Source organism: Leucopleurus acutus (genome assembly GCF_964270905.1).
Source record: "Leucopleurus acutus genome assembly, chromosome: 3".
NCBI lineage: Eukaryota > Metazoa > Chordata > Mammalia > Artiodactyla > Delphinidae > Leucopleurus > Leucopleurus acutus.
The window spans coordinates 140,868,928-140,884,919 of record NC_139145.1 but is presented as its reverse complement, the minus strand read 5'-3'; the positions used below and the strand labels follow the sequence as shown (position 1 = coordinate 140,884,919).

General features: G+C 41.4%; 1 protein-coding gene across 4 annotated transcripts in view; it reads left to right on the top strand.

The window, feature by feature from the left end:
• Positions 1-15,992, top strand: part of GHR (growth hormone receptor) — a gene marked incomplete at its 5' end in the record, with an annotated part of 273,813 nt that overhangs the window by 194,423 nt on the left and 63,398 nt on the right. For all 4 annotated transcript variants that reach the window (XM_082836086.1, XM_082836087.1, XM_082836088.1 and 1 more), the window contains one exon: positions 751-816. In XM_082836086.1, coding sequence (XP_082692212.1) covers positions 751-816 — 66 coding nt within the window. The remainder of the gene's footprint in view (positions 1-750; positions 817-15,992) is intronic.

The window sequence follows — 15,992 nt, the reverse complement described above, 5'->3', positions numbered from 1 at the left end:
TTTTTTTGCGGTACGCAGGCCTCTCACTGTTGTGGCCTCTCCCGCTGCGGAGCACAGGCTCCGGACGCGCAGGCTCAGCGGCCATGGCTCACGGGCCCAGCCGCTCCGCGGCATGGGGGATCCTCCCAGAACGGGGCACAAAGCCGTGTCCCCTGCATCGGCAGGCGGACTCTCAACCACTGCGCCACCAGGGAAGCCCATTTTTCCTGTTTTTAATGCAACCTAATACTAGTATCAATAAAATTAAAAGTGCTTTTTATAATAGATGACTCATTGCCATCTCGCATCCTAAATTTCTGTCCCCCTCTTGTCCAACTTCTCACTTCCCCTCATTCCTTCCCTATTCCCAGGGTTGCTCACATGTTCATTTCTAAGAATAAACGCTTTTGACTGAACTGTTTTTAATACTTTTTTTAAAAAAGAATTTATGTTCCTCCTTGTTTCCACAAGCAAGACTTAAGTTTGGACTCAAATGTTGTAGGAAGGCAATTTTTCATCCTCCTGACTGTGTCCAGGCATGAGACCAGAGGCAGCTAAGACCAGAAGGTTTCCATTTGCTCTGAATATTTAGGAGTTCTTTTTAGAGGGTAGGTGCAATTTTAGTTTGAAAAAGAAAGAAAGAAAAAGGAGAGAATTGTTGTGAGGTTGGGCCTGGTCACATTTTGACATTTGAAAATGAGATTGTAAGAAAGTCACATCAGACCACTTTTTATAGGGGTAACTCATGGTTTTCGTCTCTTTCTGTTCCAGCCACACCAGCTATCCTTGTCAGAGCGTCTCAGAGTCTGCAGAGAGTTCATCCAGGCCTAGAGACAAGTAAGAATTTCACTCCCTTTTCTGCCTTCAACGATAGTGTCCAGGTTTTACTGTAATTCAAGCTACTGTCCTTTCCCTATTTTATTTGGGATATGGTAACTGGATGAATGACTGACTGAAATTACACAGGCAAACTGACAAATTTTTTTTTCAGGATTTCTTTTTCAACTTTTCTGCAAGGCTGCTTCTTTTTTTTCCCTTTTTTTTTAATTGAACGAAAGATCCTTTAAATTCCAAAGTTCTTTACAATTTTCAAAAGTTTCATGCAAATGATTTCATATAATCCCATAATAACCCTTTCTTTCCTCTACGCCTGTCTTGCCCCTCCCTCCTTCCCTCTCCCCACTGGTAAACACTAGTTTATTCTCTGTTATCTGTGAATCTGCTTCTTTTCTGTTTTATTCATTAGTTTGTTGTATTTTTTAGATTCCACATATAAGTGATATCATACAGTATTTGTCTTTCTCTGTCTGACCTATTTCACTTAGCACAATATCCTCCAAGTCCATCCATGTTGCTGCAAATAGCAAAATTTCATTCTTTTTATGGCTGAGTAGTATCCCATTGTACATATAACACATCTTCTCTATCCATTCATCTGTTGACGGACACGTAGGTCGCTTCCATACCTTGGCCATTGTAAATAATGCTGCTGTGAACATTGGGGTGAGTATATATTTTCAAATTAGTGTTTTTGTTTGTACCCAGGAGTGGAATTGCTGGGTCATATGGTAGTCCTATTTCTAGTTTTTTGAGAAATCTCCATACTGTTTTCCACAGTGGTTGCACCAATTTACCTTCTCACCCAAAGTGTATGAGGATCCCCTTTTCTCAACATCCTCGCCAACATTTGTTATTTGTGTTCTTTTTGATGTTAGCTGTTCTGCCAGGTGTGAGGTGAGATCTCATTGTGGTTTTGATTTGTATTTTCCTGATGATTATCAGTGTTGAGCAATGTTTCATGGGCCTGTTAGCCACCTGCATTTCCTCTTTGGAAAAAAAGAATGCTTCTTTATTTTTCTAATAAGCTTATCCTTAGAGGTTAAGTAAGCCCAAATTAATGCAAAGAAAAAAAGACATAAAATAACTTATTGTGGGCCAACAATTAGTTTACTGAGTTTAGGAATCTGCATTTTTGTTTTATAAGTCCTGTATTGTATTGTCATTATTATTTTGAGATATTTCTTTACCTAGTGATCACATTACCAGACAGTCAAATTTGTCCCTTCAACCAAATCGCCTTGGGCTCTGAAATTCTGTCCACTGCTCCGTGATAGCATTACCTCACAACATCTTCATGCATGTGTTCATACCATGTGCAGGACTCAATGAGTTGTGTGTGCTGCACAAATTAATTATGTCGCAATTAATTAAGGCAAAGCCTATGTTTTCTGCTTCTTCTAAATCCCTCGCGTGACCTAAAAAAAAAAAAACGTGATCACATAGTAGGTACCTTCAATTAAATTCTAAGGATGGATTTTCTTTTCCTCAGTTGAAGTATGTGCTCGAGTGCACATTACAAAATAAAGGGAGGGAGGTTAGTGTACCTGACTGTGTTTAAGCCATTGCTGTTTCAGGGATCATAACGGCATCATGAAACTATAATTGGGGTTTTGTGACTAAATTGCAGAGTCCTTTTCTAATAGGCGATGTAAACATCATTTTTCTTGGAGGTGACTGAAAAGGAGGGTTGGTGCTATTTTTAACAAACGTCATCAATTCATCAGTTGTGCCAGACCGCGAACTCTACAACCCTCCTGTTTTAGAATCATCTGACATGTTAATCTGCTCCCTAATTAATGTGAGGGGTTGTAGAAAGACTAGCTGTTGCTTACGTTTGGGTTATCCCAGCCAGTATATTCCAAAGCCTTCACTCAGCAGATGATGTGACTTATTGCTGCTTTCTGTAGGGAAATAAGAAGGAATCAGTTAAGAATGGTTTACTAATGGTGCGTGCTCCATCCCACACTGGAACCCTCCCCAACACACAACCACGATACACTGCCCTTCTCTTGCCCCCAAAGTGGTGGTAAGATTTCCCCAAGCCATTGTCTTTGTCAAGTCATGGGGTCTGAGGACTGTAAGCTGTGGGCCTTGTTGGAATACAACCTCTGAGTATGGCAGATGTGTTGAAATTGCTGCCAGTCACTTGGCATATGTTGATCTTCTGTCCTTGTGATAAACAAGAATAATAGCTATTACCCTTCATCTGTGGCATGTCACACAGACACTGAGCTCCCCACGCAAGGAAGAATCCTATCCTTCCAGCTTCTCCTTATCTGAAGTTACCTGCCCTCTGTCTCAGGACTGATTGGATAAAGTACCCCACGTCAACGGATATGTCTGTATCACTAGGCACCTTCCACAGTGCACTCACTAGGACACATGGCCACCTTTATCATCCAAGCATCTCACTGAGATGCAACAGACCCTAGGGCTCCCGTATCCTCACTGTGTCACTGTGGACACAGTCACTGTATCACAAATGTTTAACTCCCTGCCATGCACCCAGCACTAGCTAGCTCTACACCTTGAGGAAGAAAGAAATGTGTAAGATATTGTCCTGACCTCAGGGAGGTCATATTCCCCCTAAGGAGATAGTTTTACACAAAAAGCTAGTGTTCAAGAACTGTCAGTTCACAATTGTAATGTATACATTTCCTATGTGCACTTTTCTGAATTCTCAGATTCAAAGCAAAACCTTGTGGAAGAAAACTAAATAAACCCTCCCAGAGTGAATCCTAGACAGAACTGTCCAAACGTAAATAAAGGCCACCACCCTTCTGCAGGCCACCTTTACTTTACGCTTGGGCTATCACAGTAACCCTTTAGTAGCTGTCTCGCTCCTCTCTCCTTCCACACCCTACCGTCTCTCCTTCCTTGTATCCATCTTCCTCTGCCAATAACGATTTTCAGAATCCAACATATCCCTCTGTTCTAAATAACCCTATCTTTAGTACCTTCCCCACTGCCTAAATTTTAAACTGCAATCCTATCCCAAGACACTCAAATCCACCATCTGTCACCTGACCCCAGCTTGTAAGTCTAGACTACCCACTACTCCCCAGGACCACTATGCTTTCCCTCCTCTGGGACTTTGCTCGTGCCGTCCCATCTTCCAGAACTATCATCCTTCCGCCTCACCCAGCATTCTGGAAATATAAATCCTGCCCATACTTTAAGGTTCAGCCAGAACACTCTGACCCTTGGCCTGAAGCACTTCCTCCCTCCTCTGTGTGTGTCTTGGAGAGGTCACACGGTTTCGCATCACTCTGAGGGGATATGTTACATGCTGCTTTGGAGTGTAGTTATTTGTGTATTTCTCTTATCTCCCCATCTGGATTATGAACAGCTGTGTCTTATTCAGAGTTGTATAACTCACAGTACCTCAAACGGTACCTTGAACATTGTAAGTAATAAATGATATTGCAAATAAATTAACTAAATGGAAGTATCCTTAATAGCTCCCTGGCTACCCACCCTTCAGCACTCTTGACAATTCCCACCAGCCCCCCTTGTTATCGTGGAGCCTCTTGGATCTCAGGGGCGGGGGGTGGAGGGGGGGCATTCATGGAGGAAGAGATCTCGCCACCTGTGTTAATTGCCCATTAATCACCTTCAGTGTTGCTAAAAGGACTCATAGGAATCAAATGGTTTATACTCAGGATAGCTTCCTTACAGGCAAAGGATACACTAGGGCAACAGCAGGTGAGGGGAGTGCACTGACCGGGGTCTGGAGGCCTCTTCGTCCTCTCACTGCACAGTCACACAGGACACCCTGTGTCTCCAGGTCTGGAACCACTACCTGTGTGCCTGCCAAGCACCTTGGTACCAGGAAGCCCAAAGTCTGCTCGTGATGGAGTTTCCTAGAGTGAGCTCATCATGTAGGCACACCCTAGCTATGTGGACAGCCTTACCGTCAGCCCCCAGTTCCACTGAATTTAGGTGCAAATCATAAATTTAATTATGTTGCTAAGCGGCATTGACAAGCTGACACATTCTGCCCTGAAACAACTCAGGGACCCATGACTACAGCACATCACTTATCTTTAGTTAACACAGTCTGTACATAGCATTGCCAAGCATCAGTAACTCTGGGAAAAAAGCACGCGGTCAAACCGGACCAGCTAAAATTAACCCATGCCATGCGCCACTTAAAGAATTGCCCATTGCGTTCATCTCTTCCTTCTCGTGCTCACCAAAAAGTATCTGTCCCAGCTTCTAAGCCCTCGGGGCTTTGCTTTCTGCGTGCTCTTTGCGTGGACCTAATCCGTGTGAATAGGTGTTTGTGTGGTAATGGGCACATACTAACATACCTTCTGCAGAGTACAGGCTTGAGAAATATTTTCTGGAAACAAAGAGCTATTTTTAAAAGTCCCATGAGGACTTTTTAGCCCATGCACGTGCGTAGCGGCATACTTCACCTATGCAGAGGCATAAATGTGAGAAAAACCCACATATAGGATGAGAAGGATATTGACGGAGTTTACGGTTTAAAGTGGTAGGCATCTTTGTATACTTTAAAGAAGGAACGGTGCAAACTTACTACAAAGAAAGCTGCTTTTAGTTGTGGGAGAGAGTGATGAGGATGGTTAGAATCTTCTAGAGAAAAGCAAAACGTTGTTAGTGCTCCTGAAGAAGGCAGACTCCCGAGTTAGGCTGCTGTGGTCCCATGTGCTTTGTGTTTTTCCAGTAATTTCATTTCTCTCTCACAGTTGGTTTTTGGCAGAGGATTTGATGATCGTATGGGCCAAATACTTAAGACTTACTAAACACATAGAGAAATTATTAAAAGATTGCACATCGTTCTGAGGGGGATTTTTCCTGTCCTTTTTTTTAAAGCCACACCTTTTCACTGAATTTGTCACGTATTACTATGAAAGTGTCAATTGTGTGATCAGTGGCATTTCCACATCAAAATAAAATGAATATCCAACTGGAGAAAACTACTGAGGTTTCATTGACTGGCATCTGGAGCATAAATTTGTCCAAGATTTTATGAAAACAGGCGTCCTGAACATAAACATCCATGACTGAGGTCAGAATGCAGTTTTGAAAGAATCCCAGAAGATTATCATATTAGATGGGCACAGAAATGAATTGCTTCAATTTTTATAAGTTCAACAACTTCCTTTACAATGGTGAGTTACTTTTCAATAAAGACACTTATAGGAGACAAAAATTTAATATAGTAACTGTCATTTTGCTTGTTGGGGTCCTTACTATACATTCTTAGCTGGCCTCCTGTCCTAGCCTCCTAATTTTTCTTCCCTACCTCCTATTTTTTCCCTGTCCCCAGCCATCCTACCCTCTGCTTCCACATTCATTCTTGTCTACCTTTGATCCAGTGATTCTTCTGCCCCATCATCTTCAGTAGCTCCCCACTGTTTCCTAAATTATGAATAAACTCATCTCTCTGGCATTTAAGAAGGCCCACAACATAGCCTCATCTCGCTTATGTACTATGTACACCCATGTTTGTGTCCCCTGAATTCTTGCTTCATTATAGCCATTCATAATGACCCCTTTGTCAGAAATTCCCTCTTCTTACCTCCCAGGTGGGAACGGTCCTTCAAGGATCTTGTCTTTAAGGCATACTTCAAATATCGCCTTATCCACAAAGGTTTTCCCAGTTCCCCCAAGAGAATGCACGCTTCCATCTTAGAATCTCTGAAGCCCTTTCTTTCTCCCTCTCTAGGAGAGGTAGTATGTAGCACAGTACTTGAAGAACTCAGCCTCTGCAGCAAGACAGCTTTGGTTCAAGTCCCAGTTCTATTACTTACTTCCTGCATGATCTTACCTAAGTTTCATGACCTCTCTGTACCTAGTTCTGTTTTGTTTTGTTTTACTTCTAAAATAAAGATGCTAATAGTACCTACCTCATAAAATTGTGGTGAGAATTACAAGTGTTGATACATTTAAAGTAGTTAGGGTAGTACCTGGTCCCATGGTGTTTATTGTATTCTCTTGGGGCTCTTATTTATATTCCAACAAGAATTAGAATTGAACTGTATGAAATTTCCCATAGTCAACTCTATTTTGGACCATCATATCATGATGTCATTTGTTTCAACCTAATGGAGACTCATGTGCTTTCTATTCCCTCTAATAGACTGTACTATTCCTAAGGATAAGGGCTACGTCTTTTACATCCTTGTATCTTACAGTACCTGGTAAGGGCCTGGCAAATGCCGAGTGTTTAACAAACAGTCAGTGGATTTTGCATGCACACGAAAAAAATTCAAAAAATAGAAGCCAAGTTTTCCGCCCGGTATCTTAAGTATTCTTTGGCTACCATAGAGTACCTTTACGTCCTCCGGCAGTCATTTACGAAAGGAGAGAAATTCAAATATGCAGGAGGAGACATTTCTCTCGTCCATTACTAATAGACTTACAGTCTTTCCCAAAAGCCTTCCACAGAACCTTAGCTTCAGGTCATGGGACCAGTGTCATGGTCTAGTCTTGGGGTGTGTCCCAGGATGTTTCTGTGTCATCACTGTGCTATCCTGTGGGCACTTCAGCTGCCAAGGGAATAGCAGCCCCTCTCCTGCCTGTGACCCATCCCTGCCCCTGTAAGAGCTGAATGACCCTCTCAGCTTTAATCATTCTTTTTCATCAGATAGTTTCAAGCTTAAGGGCTTATTAACTGACAATACAGCTACAATAAGCACAAGCTGACAGTACACGTAAAAGAAACACAACATAAGGGAAGTGTGTCCGTGCAGGAACGGTATCTCAGAGAGAATATGCAGCCTTTCTTGGTTACAAAGAACTTGAGCTTTGGACACGCATTAGAGAGCAGCACTGGACTCTGACATCGAAGCTGACATTGAATTCTTTACAGTCTGCTGTTTATAAACAACTCAGCAAATGATTCAGTAAGTAAACACAGATTATTATGATCCCTTTTAAGGAAACGGTGTTTATGTTGGCTCCCTCTTGCACCCAAACTAGTGGTAGCCCATCCTGACTCGCAGACAGCACTGATATCCTGATAATGCCAAGCATCCTGCAAAGGCTATTTATCTCCCTTCCTTGCTTCTCTGAGGTTGGAGGGAGGCCGGTAGACTTATGCACTTTATAGAAGAAGAAGCAGAGGTAGAGACAAAACAGCTTCCCCAAGTCTCTTTGACAGACCAACAAGAGAGTAGAGAAGGTACCGTCCATGCGATGCTTTGTATCTGCTCCTAGATGAGCAAAATAAAGTGTAGATAATGCCTGTTATTGAGAATTCAAATAACAGTGTTTAGTTATCTCAAAATAGGGACTTGACAGTGACTTTTTCCAGGCTGAAATACTCAGATAATGCCTGCTATTAGTTTCCCAGTGGTAGTGCTTCATTATACACTCCCTGCTTTCACATATAATTGTTGGGAGGTAAGGATTCTTTGTAAGATAAATATTAGGTCTTGACTTTTTTATCCTCCTCAACTCCCAGCAATTTGCTGAGCCATAATCAGTGGTGAGTAGATATTTCCCACTGAGTTTACGAGAGACCTGTTCTCTGTGCACGCGCTCAGACCAGCGTTAGTGAACGTCTAGAGGGGGAGTGAAACCACAGCTCAAGGTCAGCCTCCTCAAGCCCCTGCAGGTCCTTTCTGATTGTCAGCATATATCAAGGTTGTCTGTTTATTCTGGAACCCAAACAGTAGGAAAAGAGTTAGCAATCTGTGGGCATATGCCTCGGAAAGCCTTGACTGTAGAAGTCACATTTTTTTTTTTTGAAGTCTGAGGATGATTAAGCATCTCTCTAAAAATTCCAGTGGGCCTGTGTGTACTCTACATACCCATTCCTAGTATGGTTTCTCTTCCAAAGCATAACACACATTTTTCAGGGGTGAAATCCAAGACAAACATTCTTTCACCCTAGGTGACCCCAGTGGGTGGTGAACTCTTTTTAGTGACTGGAAAGTTAAAGCATCCCAAAGTTGACTGTGACCTTTGAGTTCCAGACTGCAACCCTGACGACTTGCTTAGTTCTACAGCTTCCAAACCAACTCTGTAATCAACTGCTCTCAAGAGAACTCTGGCTTCTGTGCACAGAAGCCTCTCTAGGGAGAGACAGAGGCTGGGCTCTGTCCTTCCAGAAAGGCCTAGGCTCTGTCATTCCAGAAAGGCCTAGGCTCTGTCATTCCAGAAAGGCCTTTGTTCATACCAGCTCCAACGTGTGATGCACAATTTTTCAGATAATGTGCACTTTTGCACTAAGGAAAAAAACCTTGAATTCATCATACAGGTGGGCCCTGATTTTAATACAGATTAATCTATGCACTGAGAAAGCAGACTACACACCATATTTATAAAAGATTTATGGAATTCAAACATAGGTACCATTGAGTAGAAGTTCAAATAATAGTGTACCTTATGGCAAATATATGCAATATATATTTAAACCAAAAATAAGAGATGACGAATTACTAAATAAAGAACTTATCATTTAGAAAATAGGTTATACAACTTTCAAAGGGCTTTTAAATATATATAGTTTATAGGAAATTGATTTGCGTGTAGTTCACAATATATGATACAAAATCAGCTACTTTTTTTTAAGGTCAACAATTATTTGAACCAGGGGTTGGCAAACTATTGTCCTCAGTCGTTTTGTAAGTAAAGTTTTATTGCAACACAGCCAGATCTATTTGTTTCAGATTGTTTATGGCTCTTTTGGGGATACAATGTCAGAGTTGGGTTGCTAAAACATAGGTCCACAAGCCTGAAATATTTACTATCTGGCCCTTGAAGAAAAAGTGTGTCAACCCCTGTTATAAACAGAAAAAGATTGTTTCTATAAAAAGGTATTTTATGGAACTAGTCATCATGTTTGTATTGGTTGTTGGCTTTTAATCTCCTATAGAAAATTATTTTCAGTTGGTAACTGACATAAATGAGAATTCAGGATTCACTTTATGAATTTCCCTCACAGTCAACTCTTCTGAAATACACTCTATTGCAAAGTAAGATTAACAGTATCTGCTGATCGGTGTGGACTTGTACATTTTTATTATTATTGGTATTCCACCAAATGAAAGCTGAGCATCTGTAAATGCTTGGTGATGGATTGAATGGGCAATAATTTGCACCTGAACTGTCTGAGATATGTCATCATTATCACATAATATTTATCTTATGAAGAGTTGCAGTCGGTGTAACACACAGCTCCAGTTTGAGGGCAGACTTGACTTTACAGGTTTGTGGATCGTCCATAAACCGACTGCTGCCACTGAATTCATGCCGAAGAATACAGACAGAAGACTCTCCTTTTAGGAAATTGTGCACCGTGAAAGACTCGTAAGCCAGAAACCTCACAACATTGTAGTAGATGTTACCGTTCAGATGAATGGCCTTTGTGTGTCCTCAACATGTTCTCAAGTAACATTCATGTCTTTACTGCTACAGGTTATATTTTCATTTTCCTATGTTATGGAAAAGCAGCCTTTAGCTCTTCTTTTTTCTCACTTAATATTCCTTAGTAAATAGAATTTTAACACTACAAATTTGGATTCGTTGGAGAGCAAATATTCGCAGGAGTGGGTCTGTGCACCTGTCACTGCGAAGCTCCTGCCAAGCAAACCCCGGAGAAATGGAGAAACACCTGGATAGCATCCTTACTGCGACAGAAGCTCTTCTTTTTCTGAATTCCAAAAGCGTTTGAAGTTGTGCATCTTTTGCATTGAAGTCAAGTGGCTTGTGTACATATGGTAGCTTCCCTTCAGTTGTAAGTTCTCAGAGGGAAGGTCTTCCCTTATCTTTGTATGCTCTGCTCCTTTCCTCCACAACATAAACAGGGCCTGATACAAAATGGGGGCTTCCTATTGGTTAAATGAATGCCGCATGAGTTCCAGGAATGACTTGAGAGCAAATGCAGAAGGGAAGTGGAGGGGGAGGCGTTAGCTTAGATTTCATGGTGTTTGAGTTTGACATCCTCTCCACAACACTAAGACCAATACTGAGGAGAATTGTTTCCTGAATCGGAGAGCAGCAGATGCATTTCCTCTTCTGCCATTTTTCTTTCTCGTGGGGAAAAGCAGACAAGAAGATCCTACAAAAGTATTGGAGGCGTTTGTTCTTATCAGCCACTAGTGATTGTGGCAAATTCTGTTATTGGTTTCAGTTGGTGTCCCAGGCTGTGGGATGAGCACTTTGGAGTCTGGGGAGCTGGAGACCCTGAGTTGGTCCTGTGTGTGTGCACCTGGCATACGGCTGACATGCTGTGAACTCTGATTTATCCATTTGTCAGTGGAGATATTAACATCTATCTCAAATGGTCATTGTGAGGAGCAGATAGGTACATAGGAAAATTCCTGGCACAAAGTAGGTAAGGAATAAATATTAGATACTTTATTATTTTTACTATTGCTGCTGCTACTACTGCTATTACTCCTCCTGAAAAAGTAGTAGTAGCCTGGGTTGCTGGAAGCATCCTACCCACGTCCTCACCCCACTCACCAGAGCTTATCTCCTGTGTATATTTTCTGGGAGGATAAGAAGGATGCTGGATCTAGTAGAATATATCTCATATTGGAGTAGTATATTTTTTAATTAATTTTTATTGGAGTATAGTTGATTTACAATGTTGTGTTAGTTTCTGCTGTACAGCAAAGTGAGTCAGTTATACATATACATATATCCACTCTTTTTTAGATTCTATCTCCATATAGGTCATTACAGAGTATTCAGTAGAATTCCCTGTGCTATACAGTAGGTTCTTATTAGTTACCTGTTTTATATATAGTAATGTATTATGTCAATCCCAATCTCCCAATTTATCCCTCCCCTCCCCCTTTCCCCCTTGGTAACCATAAGTTCGTTTTCTACATCTATGATTCTATTTCTGTTTTGTAAATAGGTTCATTTGTACCATTTTTTTTAGATTCCACATACAACCAATATCATATGATATTTGTCTTTCTCTGGCTGACTTACTTCACTCAGTATGACAATCTCTAAGTCCATCCATGTCATTGCAAATGACATTATTTTGTGCTTTTTTATAGCTGAGTACTATTCCGTTGTATATTTGTACCACATCTTCTTTACCCATTCCTCCGTCGATGGACATTTAGGTTGCTTCCATGTCCTGGCTATTGTAAATAGTGCTGCAGTGAAGATTGGGGTACATGTATCTTCTCGAATTATGGTTTTCTCTGGATATATTCCCAGGAGCGGGATTGCTGGATCATAGGGTAGCTCTATTTTGAGTAATTTATTTTTTAAGGAACTAAAATTCTCACAGACTCCAGAGAATGCCTGTACAGGCCAGTTTGAGAAAAATTGATTTAAAAAATAAATTTTAATGTTGGAGATATTTCTTTTCATTGTCACTTATCTCTGCAAAAAGAACACAACTTAATTTCGTATCCCAAAAGACACCTGTTTGAGAAGCCCTGCTTTCTTGTTCTTCTATAAGCACATCAACCTGGACTATAGGTCAGGCTGGCCCTTTAGAGCTGAGGAAGCAGAGAGCACTTACTGAAAGGGAGGGACTGATAGGCTTGCCAGACTCCAGAAGTCCAGAGGATGAGACGTGGGTACCAGGCAAGAAAGATGGACGTCACAAGGAAGAGGTGGTGGGCAAGAGGGGGAAGGAGCCGCCTGGAAGCTGACTTCATTGCTTCACTGTCTTGCCTCAGGGCTGTCCTGAGGCAGCATTAGATCAAATGTTTACCACAGTACTTGGCACCTAGTAGAATGTTGTTCCCTTTCCTTCCTCTTTCCCCTGAAAAAGACTGTCCTTAGCTATAGAAGCAATGAAGCTGTATAGACAGCTAAAAGGTGTGCCATTAAAACAAACTTTTTCTACTTTTCCAAAGGGCAACTTTACCCCCTACTGAACTAAACTCAGACCCAAGCTTCCTTCTCTGAGCTTTTAGAACATTTAGTGCCTGGGGAGTCATTTGGCAATAATCGAGTACTGTTTTATTGCTAGGATTCTTTTATATGTATACATTTATAAGGCCCTGGAGTCCCTAACTTGAAATTTGGTTTTGCTTCAGAAGTTCGGCTGTAGGGAGGCTCTCCAAATCAAGTGTAACAGCTGCAACAGATAATATATTAACTAGTGGTTAAGTACACATCTAGGCTGTGACAGCCTGTTGGACTTGAGTTGTAGGTGAACTGTGACTGGCTCCTAGAGCTGGGTCAGGAGCTTTGCGGTTTGTACGGTGAAGGAATGCCTCCTTCACCGAGTCTCATCCTGCCCTCACCACCCCTACCCTCTGTCTTCCCCTTCACCACACTTCACCACTTCCTGGGTGAAGAACCAGCTAGGGCAAAAGTTCTGAAATTTTTCTTTGGTACCTTCTGCCAAATTTAGCTTTTGACTGGATAATCTTGGTTAAACCATGAGTAAGTAACCTCCTAGGGTCTAGTCAGCCTCAGTGTGAGAAGTTGTCAAACCAGAAGAGCAGAGGAGCATACACCAACTCGTGCCTGTCTTGCAAACCTCTCCTTGCGGAGGTATTTTTAAGAGCAGGTGCCTTATTTATTAGTCATTAGATTTGATTTTAGGCATCCTCTCTGCTAATGGGTGGGGTTGTGTTCCTGTCTTGCTAGTTGTTTGGCCTGGGGTGTCCAGCCCTGGAGCTTGCTGGTCATTGAGTCAAGCTGGGTCTTAGCGTTGAGACGGAGATCTCTGGGAGAGCTCTTGCCAATTGATATTCTGTGGGGCCAGGAGGTCTCTGGTGTAATGTGGACAGCTTTGACCTTAATTTACATCCTGCTCAATTGGTTCTAGTAAGGTAGCATCTGCTTCAAAAAAGGGCTTCAGATCAGCACAGACTCTTAGCACTGTGCCTTTACGTTTTCTAGAGAAGACTGTATTTTTTTTTAAGCCATTGGAGCATAATCAGAGTCCATATTAACTTGCTTCCCAACGAATTTCACCAGGATGTGGATAGCCTGGTTTCAGGACTTACTGAAGCTCAGGTTCTTTTGTCTCAGCACAGAAGGAATTCAGGGTGAGGCAAAGTGTCAGGCAAAGACTGAGTTCGTTAGCATAGGACCCCCCCAACTCCTTTTGGAGAAACCAGAGACTAAGAGGGAAGAAGTACATCAAAAACATCCAGGGAGTCTAGGCGCTAAAATGAGAACAATTGGGAAAAGAAAGAAGATGTTTTCAGATGAATAGAAGCTGGGGATGAAAGAAGCAGCCTTCTCAGGCAGCTGAGGAAAAGAAGGAAACTGAGTCCAGAAGATTAGAAGTGAATTAGAATGATTTGAAGTCGTAGGAGACCAAGATTTCTCAAGGTACCAAAAGAAAGGAAGCTCAGCCTTGTTCAGGCTGCAAAATGAAAGCTCCCTTCAAGTGAGATCCATATGGCTAATTTGACAAGCGCTGATTTTCCCCTCTTCCCTTTGAACCCATAATTACTTCCTTCTGCTCACATAGCCTTGACCATTGTCACCACCTATAAAAAACTATTTCCAATTACTACTTAAGGGATAACCCAAAAACATTTTCTTTAGGACTACTTTCTCTGAAAAACAGACTTGGAGGTAAAGGGCAGGAGGCTTTATTGGTCCATCCAGAGTCACAGCAAGAGGCTAAATTCTATAGGATGTCAATATAACCAGGTCAACCCCAAGGATCCTGAAGTGGTGGCTCTTGGTGTATATGCCCATCAGAATCATCTGTGGACATTTTCAATAAATATAAATGCCATCTACCTCAGATCTACTGAATCAATCTTCATTGATTCAGGCATATTGTATTCATTTCCTAGGACTGCTATGTAGCAAATTACCATAATCCTAGAGGCTTAAAACAACAGAAATTTAATCTATCACAGTTATGGAAGCCAGAAGTCAAAAATCAAGGTGACGTTAGTGTTGATTCCTTCTGGATGCTCTGAGAGAGAATTTGTTCCTGTTTCTCTCCTAGCTTCTGGAAACTGCTAGCAATCGTTGGTGTTCCTTGGTTTGTAGATTTAACTCTTCAATCCCTATCTCCATTTTCACATTGCCTTCTCCCTGTGTCTCTATGTCTGTTCTTCCTTTCTTTTTTCTTTCTCTTATAAGGACACCCATCATTGACTTTAGAGCCCTAATCCAGGATAACCTCATCTTGAGATCCTTACCTTAATTACATCTGCAAAGACCTTTTTTCAACTAAGGGCACATTCAGAGGTACCAGAGGTTAGGACTTGGGCATATATTTGGAGAATATAATTTAACCCACTACAGAGATGTATTTTTTAAATTGAAGTATGGTTGATTGATAATATTGTGTTAGTTTCTGGTGTAGCAAAGTGATTCAGAGATAGATGATAGATAGATAGATAGAGAAATAGAGAGATATTCTTTTTCGGATTCTTTTCCACTATAGGTTATTATAAGATATTGAATATAGTTCCCTGTGCTATACAGTAGGACCTTATTGTTTATTTTATATGAAATAGTTGTACATACGTTTTTTTTTTAATTTCCTCCACAAATATTCTTCACACACCCCTGCAAAGAACTCTGACCTTAACTTTTTAGCCTACCATGTCTCCAGTGCTTGGGAAATGTGGGAACATGCAAAGTTAAACAGGCTTCTTTATCACAGAACCACTCAGAGTCTCTAATCTGTTTGGGTGCATTGTGAATATCCAAGAGAAATAAAAGAACCACAGCACTTTCTGAAAATGGTTGACCAGGGAACTTCTTTTCAAGGGATTACCTATTGCTACCCCAGTGGCCACTAGTGTTCAAAGGAGCACAGGTGGCTAGTGATTGTGGCACTTCTGCAGCTGTGCTCAATGCTGAGGGCATGGCCGGGGTCTAGCACGTGAGTCTACCACAGCGTTCAAACATTTAGATTATCGATGCCTGTATTGACCCTTCCCCGAGTATGTGTGGATCCTTCGTTAAATATACAAAGGGGTTTCCCTAGACGATTGGTATATGTGCATGGATTTTTAGAAGTCATCTAGTCTTGAGTCTTGCTTTCAGCCATTTTTATGGAAGGAGCCTGGTAAAATAGTAGGGTGATAGAGTGGAGAAGAGGGGAATGGAAAGGGGAAAGGTAGCCAAGATTGCACAGTATGCTTTTTTTTTTCTGAAAAAAGCTCAGAATAGCTGAAAAAAGACGAAATTACTTCATCATTTCTATTCTTATCATTACAGTCCCTTAAAAATGACATCAAAACATGAATGGCATCAGTAAGTTCATAATGATACTTTTTAAAAAATGGTCA